General features: G+C 35.2%; 1 protein-coding gene across 1 annotated transcript; it reads right to left on the bottom strand.

Annotated features, from left to right (window-relative positions):
• Positions 1–430: 430 nt before the first annotated feature.
• Positions 431–6,780, bottom strand: LOC109561031 (olfactory receptor 2T8-like). The gene is made up of 3 exons (XM_070792209.1): positions 5,852–6,780; positions 1,351–1,364; positions 431–1,086 (listed from the first exon to the last, which is right to left on the bottom strand). Exons 1-3 carry the CDS (start codon positions 6,778–6,780, stop codon positions 1,031–1,033), a joined length of 999 nt encoding a protein of 332 aa, XP_070648310.1. The 3' UTR covers positions 431–1,030.
• Between the last annotated feature and the right edge of the window lie 1,196 nt (positions 6,781–7,976).

The following is a 7,976-nucleotide window of genomic DNA, read 5'->3' as shown; positions in this document are numbered from 1 at the left end:
CCTCTAGGAGTTTTATAGTTTCTGGTCTTACGTTGAGATCTTTAATCCATTTTGAGTTTATTTTTGTATATGGTGTTAGAAAGTGTTCTAGTTTCATTCTTTTACAAGTGGTTGACCAGATTTTCCAGCACCACTTGTTAAAGAGATTGTCTTTAATCCACTGTATATTCTTGCCTCCTTTGTCAAAGATAAGCTGTCCATATGTGCGTGGATTTATCTCTGGGCTTTCTATTTTGTTCCATTGATCTATATTTCTGTCTTTGTGCCAGTACCATACTGTCTTGATAACTGTGGCTTTGTAGTAGAGCCTGAAGTCAGGTAGGTTGATTCCTCCAGTTCCATTCTTCTTTCTCAAGATCGCTTTGGCTATTCGAGGTTTTTTGTATTTCCATACAAATTGTGAAATTATTTGTTCTAGCTCTGTGAAGAATACTGTTGGTAGCTTGATAGGGATTGCATTGAATCTATAAATTGCTTTGGGTAGTATACTCATTTTCACTATATTGATTCTTCCAATCCATGAACATGGTATATTTCTCCATCTATTATAGATGCAAAAATCCTAAACAAAATTCTAGCAATCAGAATCCAACAACACATTAAAAAGATCATACACCATGACCAAGTGGGCTTTATCCCAGGGATGCAAGGATTCTTCAATATCCGCAAATCAATCAATGTAATACACCACATTAACAAATTGAAAAACAAAAACCATATGATTATCTCAATAGATGCAGAGAAAGCCTTTGACAAAATTCAACACCCATTTATGATAAAAACTCTCCAGAAAGCAGGAATAGAAGGAACATACCTCAACATAATAAAAGCTATATATGACAAACCCACAGCAAACATTATCCTCAATGGTGAAAAATTGAAAGCATTTCCTCTAAAGTCAGGAACAAGACAAGGGTGCCCACTTTCACCATTACTATTCAACATAGTTTTGGAAGTTTTGGCCACAGCAATCAGAGCAGAAAAAGAAATAAAAGGAATCCAAATTGGAAAAGAAGAAGTAAAACTCTCACTATTTGCAGATGACATGATCCTCTACATAGAAAACCCTAAAGACTCCACCAGAAAATTACTAGAACTAATCAATGATTATAGTAAAGTTGCAGGATATAAAATCAACACACAGAAATCCCTTGCATTCCTATACACTAATAATGAGAAAACAGAAAGAGAAATTAAGGAACCAATTCCATTCACCATTGCAACGAAAAGAATAAAATACTTAGGAATATATCTACCTAAAGAAACTAAAGACCTATATATAGAAAACTCCTTGTATTTTTCAACGACAATCTCTTCAAATATTTTATCATACTTGTTGTCTTTCTCTTCTTCTTCTGGGACCCCTGTAATTTGAATATTGGTATGGATAATGTTATCCTAGAGGTCTCTATGGCTATCCTCAATTCTTTTCATTCTTTGTTCTTTATTCTGCTCCTCAGCTTCTATTCCCAGCATTCTATCTTCCAACTCACTTATCCATTCTTCCATCTCAGTTTTTCTATTGATTTTTTTTCTAGTGTATTTTTAATTTCAATTATTTTGTGTTTTTAATCACTGTTCGTTCCCCTGATGCAGGAATCTCTTCCCTTCTTCAGCCCCCCTCAACCACCCTCCACCCCCGACTATGGTGCTGGTCTGGTGCTGCTTCCTCCCCTTCTCCTTCTCCATTTTTTTCTTTCATACTACCAGTTATTCATGGATTCTTATAGGCCTTTCCATTGATCAGGCTTTCTGCTAGTGTTCAACTAGTTTTCTATGAGAATCATTGCATCTATAGATGTATCCTTAATGCATCTGTAAAGAGAGATGCATTCTATGTCCATCTACTCCTCTATCATCTTAGAACTCCTCAAGGATAAACACCTTTGAGTGAATGAAAAAAATAGAAAATCTCAACAAAGAAAGAATAAAGTAAAAATAAATGGGCTTTATAGAACCAAAATGGACAATAACAAAATAAAGAGGACATGGAAACCCACTCCAGTATTCTTGCCTAGAAAATCCCCCTGGTGAGCTACAGTCCCTGGGGTTGCAAAGAGTTGGACACAGCTGAGTGACTGAGCACAGCACAATAATAATAATAATAATACTTCTCTCTCTAGATTGGTTCAATAGAAAAATGGAAATGACAGTTTGAGAGGTGGTCATAATGATGACAAATCAATAACAATTATCCAATCTAAAAAACAATATAAAAAATGACTGAAAAAAATGAAAAAGCCTTGGAGAACCATGGGTCAATAACTAGATAAATACTTTAGACTTTGAATTGTTAAGGGAAAATAGAAAAATTTAGTACTGAAGACAAATTTATAGAAATAGTGACTGAAAACTTCCCAAATAACTGATATTTACAAAGCATTGAATAAGAGCTTTCTCTGAAATTGAGATGGATTGTAATAGACTAAATACTTGTCCATCAAGATATCAAGTACTAATCTCCTGTGACAATGGTCTTACATTACAAAGTTCTTGCAGATGTCATTAAGGAATTCAAGACAGGAGGATTATTTTAGTGTTGTCAGGATGGATGCTAAATGCCATAACATGCATCCTTATAGGAAGGAGACAGAGATTCAACAAAGTCAGAAGAAAAGAAGGCAATGTGCATAACTGGCACACAGGCAGAGATTGGAGTCCTTCAACCACAAGACAAGAAATGTTGGCAAACACATGAACTAGAACCGGCAATGAAAAGATTATTCTCTGGGACTTCTTGATGTAGTGAGCCCTACTAACACTTTGATTTCAACATAGTGGAATTCATTTTGGATTTTTGGCCTTCCAGAGTGTGAGAAAATACGTTCCTGTTGTTTTAAAGCACAAAATTTTGGTAATTCATTTCAGCATCCACTAGAAGCAGTGAACCTTGAGAAGCATTGAACATCTTCAGCTGATTAATGTCAATCTGCCACCCAGTGTGGAGAAGGGATGAAAAATAAATACTATACATATTGGAGTGCACATGCAAATTTCATATTTAAATATTTACTTATACAATTTACATATGCAAATAATATAGAAGTATAAAATAGTATTTTTCAGCATAGATTGTTACATAAATCCATAAACTTTTTTTAAATTTAAATTTATTTATTCTGATTAGAGACTAATTACTTTACAATATTATATTGGTTTTGCCATACATCAACATGAATCTGCCACAGGTGTACACATGTTCCTAATCCTGAACCCCCCTCCTGTCTCCCTCCCCATACCATCCCTCTGGGTCATCCCAGTGCACCAGCCCCAAGCTTCCTGTATCCTGCTTCAAACCTGGACTGGCGATTCATTTCTTATATGATATTATACGTGTTTCAATGCCATTCTCCCAAATCACCCCCTCCCACAGAGTCCAAAAGACTGTTCTACACATCTGTGTCTCTTTTGCTGTCTCGCATACAGGCTTATCGTTACCATCTTTCTAAATTCCATATATATGCGTTAGCATACTCTATTGGTGTTTTTCTTTCCGGCTTACTTCACTCTGTATAATAGGCTCCAGTTTCATCCACCTCATTAGAACTGATTCAAATGTATTCTTTTTAATGGCTGAGTAATACTCCATTGTGTATATGTACCACTGCTTTCTTATCCATTCATCTGCTGATGGACATCTAGGTGGCTTCCATGTCCTGGCTATTATAAACAGTGCTGCGATGAACATTGGGGTACACGTGTCTCTTTCCCTTCTGGTTTCCTCAGTGTGTATGCCCAGCAGTGGGAGTGCTGTGTCATAATTTATTCATTTTAATTGGAGGCTAATTACTTTATAATATTGTGGTGATTTTTGCCATATATCAACATGAATAAGCCATGGGTGTACATGTGCCCCCCCCATCCTGAACACTCCTCCCACTTCCTCACCCCATCACTCTGGGTTGTCCCAGAGCACCAGCTTTGAGTGCCCTGCTTCATGCATCGAGCGTGCACGGGTTATCTATTTTACATATGGTAATATACATGTTTCAATGCTATTCTCTCAAATCATCCCACCCTTCCCTTCTCCCACTGAGTCCAAAAATCTGTTCTTTACATATGTGTCTCTTTTGCTGCCTTGTACATGCAGTCATCATTATCATCTAAGTTCCATATATATGCATTAATATACTGTATTGATGTTTCTCTTTCTGACTTACTTCACTCTGTAAATAGGCTCCAGTTTCATCCACCTCATTAGAATATAATTTTCTGTCTAGATGATCTGCTCATTGGTGAAAGTTGGGTGTTAAAGTGCCCCAATATTATTATGTTACTGTTGATTTCTCTCTTTATGGTTGTTAGTATTTGCCTTTTATATTGAGGTGATCCTATGTTTGGTCCATATAAATTTATAATTTTTATATACTCTAGTTGGATTGATTCCTTGATCACTATGTTGTGTATGTCTTTGTCTATTTTAACAGTTTTTACTTTAAAGTCTATTTTGTTTCATGTAAGTATTGCTACTCCAGCTTTCTTGTGATTTGGAATGGAATCTTGTAATTTGGAACTTGCATGGAATACCTTCTTTCATTGAATCACTTTCAATCTGTATGCATTCCTAGGTCTCAGCTGAGTTCCTTGTAGACAGCATATATATAGGTCTTGTATTTGTGTCCACTCAATCAGTGTATATCTTTTGTTTGGTGCATTCAATCCAGTTTCATTAAAGAAATTATATCAATATGTATGCTTCTATTGCCATTTTCTTAATTGCTTTGTTTTTATAGGTTTTTTTCCTTTCATCTTTACTAACATTTTATCTTCAAGGATCTGACATGACATGTAAAATCAGAATTATTGAACCTATACAAACACATGTTTTTTTCATTAAAAAAAAAAATTTATTCCCTGAAGATCTAAAAGGTAATATCTATATTATGTGATAATAATACCCTATATTAATCATTTTAATTAGTATTTTATTTAAGATGATATAAGATAGCTAAATGAAATATGGTAGTCAATTTAGATGATATTAAAATTCATATTTGATAATTTTTTCAGAAGAATATTTTAATTTGATTTTTTTCATTTCTAAACTGGCATTAATTTTCAAATTGTGTGCCATACCTGTCTTTCTTTCATTCCTTTTTTCCTTCCCACTCATCCCTCTTCCCTCTCCCTTTATTTCTTCCTTCCTCTCTTGTAAATAAAATATCTTAAAAGGCAAAACTAATACAATTATGTAAAGTTTAAAAATAAAATAAAATTTTTAAAAAAATTAAAAAAAAAAGAAACTCATCAAGAGATCATGAGATAAAACTCATCCAATAATATTAACTCCATTCAGTTAATCCCCAAAACGTGAAACCTCAGGCCTAAGACCTTCCTTGTGATCAAAGACAATAGTTTTTATAGCATTTCATATTAATTAGATACTCCTATTAGCAAGTGAAAAAAAACTTCATCCTTTTTTAAAAATATTACTTTATATAAATATATTATCTATACTAATTTATGTGATATTTATCACATATTAATCATTTTAATTAGTGTTGCTTTTTTTAGACAAAGTTGTTGAATTTTTCCTTTCATGATTACTACATATTTTAACCTACATATTTATAGTCATATCTGCTTATCTTTTACCAAATGATTTTTTCTAAATCACACATAATCACAACTAATTACAAGGTAAGTTCAGAAAAAATAATATGACAAGGTATGGAAAAAATGACAAATGTAATTTTTATTAATTTATCTAACATGTAGTAGTTTATCTAATATATTTTTAAAAATCAGTGCAAGCTGGCAAAGGAGTGCCAAGTATATTGATGCACAAAAAATTTTGTAACCTGAATCTAATTTGAGTGATGCAATATTAGCAAATTATGTTCACTATGACTTAAAATGTTTCTCCAGCCACTTTCTACAAGCCCCCTTGACTTCTATATTCCTTACACTGTATATAAGGGGGTTCAACACAGGTGTTAAAATTGTGTAAAAGGCAGAGACCACCTTGTCATGGCCCACTGAATGGTAAGATTTGGGCCGCATGTAGATAAACATGCTAGTGCCATAGAAGAGCCCCACGACAGCCAAGTGGGAAGAACAGGTTGCAAAGGCCTTCTTCCTGGCTTCAGTGGACTGCATACGAAACACAGCAGCCAGGATGAGACTATAGGAAGCCAAAATGAGAGACAGTGGGATTAAGAGCATCAGAATGCAGCATACATACATGAAGAATTCAAAAATCATGGTGTTTGCACAGGTAAGGCGAACAAGTGATGGCGCCTCACAAAAGAAGTGGTTGATTTCTCGAGAGTGGCAGTAAGGGAAGCTCAGGGTGGCACCAGCCTGCATCAGCCCATCCACCCCTCCCAAAAGCCAGGAGCCTGCTGTCATGTGCAAGCAGAGCTTCTGATTCATGAGGATCGGGTATCTCAGGGGGTGACATATGGCCACATAGCGGTCATAGGCCATGGCGGCTAAGAGGAAGCACTCGCCCCCTCCCAGAGTAAGAAGCAGGACAATCTGGGCACCACAGCCAGTGGGAGAGATGGACCTGGTGTGCCTCAGGTAATTGGCTGCCATTTTGGGGACAATAGTGAGAACGAGCATCATGTCCATGAGGGAGAGCTGGCTAAGCAGAAAGTACATGGGTGTGTGAAGCCGAGGATCCACATAGATGAGCATGATCATGAAGGCATTGCCCATCAGAGAGGTGAGGAAAGTCATGAACACCATGGAAAAGAGGAACAGATGGAACTCTGTGTAGTTAAAGAGTCCTAGAAGAATGAAATTTTTTCCTGTGGTGACACTTGTATTTTCCATGTCTCAGTTATTCCTGGAAGACAATGAATTATTAGGAAATTCCTGTTTAAAAGGAAGCTTGGACATTTCCTTACAAAAGCTTGATCAAATAACAGAAAAAAAAAGATACTGGGAGGCATAATTATGACTTTAACATTTGCATTCACAATTGATTGCCTTAGCATCTTATCTTCCATCTCTTTGTAATTACACTTTATTTTGGATCCAAATAGATTTGATAACATGTATGTATAATAGCTATTTTGTCGTTAAGGCACGTCTGACTCTTTTGCAACCCCATGGACTATAGCCTGCCAGACTCCTCTGTCTGTGGGATTTCCCAGATAAGAGTACTAGAGTTGGGTGCCAATTTCTTCTCCAGGGCGTCTTCCCAACACAGGGATTGACCCCATATTTCCTGCATCAGCAGGTGAATTCTTTATTGCTGAGCCACCAGGGAAGCCCATATATAGTAGTACTCACTACATTTCTATAATTTTGTATATTTTGTCAATATATCACACATCATTTACTCCTATAGTTAGGAAACATTATTAGATGATCACAGCTTTCTATAATTTGGGGACTTTTATGTTGAGGGAACTACAGACACATTCATTCATTCATTTTAGTCAATGTTGATGTGATATATCTGATGAATATTGTGTATTTCTCCTATATTTGTTTAAATTAGTTTCACGAGTTCAGTCAATGTCACAATGTACAAATTTTGATTAATAAATATGCAAAAAACAAATATAGAAGTACTAAAACTCAGTTTTCTGGGAGGAGAGGAAAAAATTGTTAAATTTCTTTCTTCCACACCTGCAAGCAACCCATGATCTCAGTATACCAGGCCTGAGCGCCGCTGTCTTCCTGATCACAGAGACTTTCTCTCAGTTTAGAGACCTTTCAACAGTTAACGTTTATATCTAATATGTCTTCACAAAATGAATGTGAATTTAGTTAAACATATACATTGCAAAAAGTTCATAATTTCATATATATGTATAACCTAAAGGAAAATACAAAATTGATTTTACTTGTAGCTTGTTCACACTTCATTACCAGTAATCATACATCCTTAAATGTAGGAGATATATCAATCAACTAATCTAATTATTAATTAACAGATTTATTATCATACTCATTGAACTGATTAATTGGTTGTTTAAGTACTTAATCAATACTTGCTTAAATTAATTTATCATGCAAAA

This window comes from Bos indicus, chromosome 7 (assembly GCF_029378745.1).
Source record: "Bos indicus isolate NIAB-ARS_2022 breed Sahiwal x Tharparkar chromosome 7, NIAB-ARS_B.indTharparkar_mat_pri_1.0, whole genome shotgun sequence".
NCBI lineage: Eukaryota > Metazoa > Chordata > Mammalia > Artiodactyla > Bovidae > Bos > Bos indicus.
Note: the sequence above shows the minus strand (reverse complement) of the source record. Positions and strands in the feature narration are given on the sequence as shown.

Bases quoted from the DNA above. Each gene is read 5' to 3' on its own strand.
- LOC109561031 (XM_070792209.1), bottom strand. From the start codon at position 6,780: ATGGAAAATACAAGTGTCACCACAGGAAAAAATTTCATTCTTCTAGGA.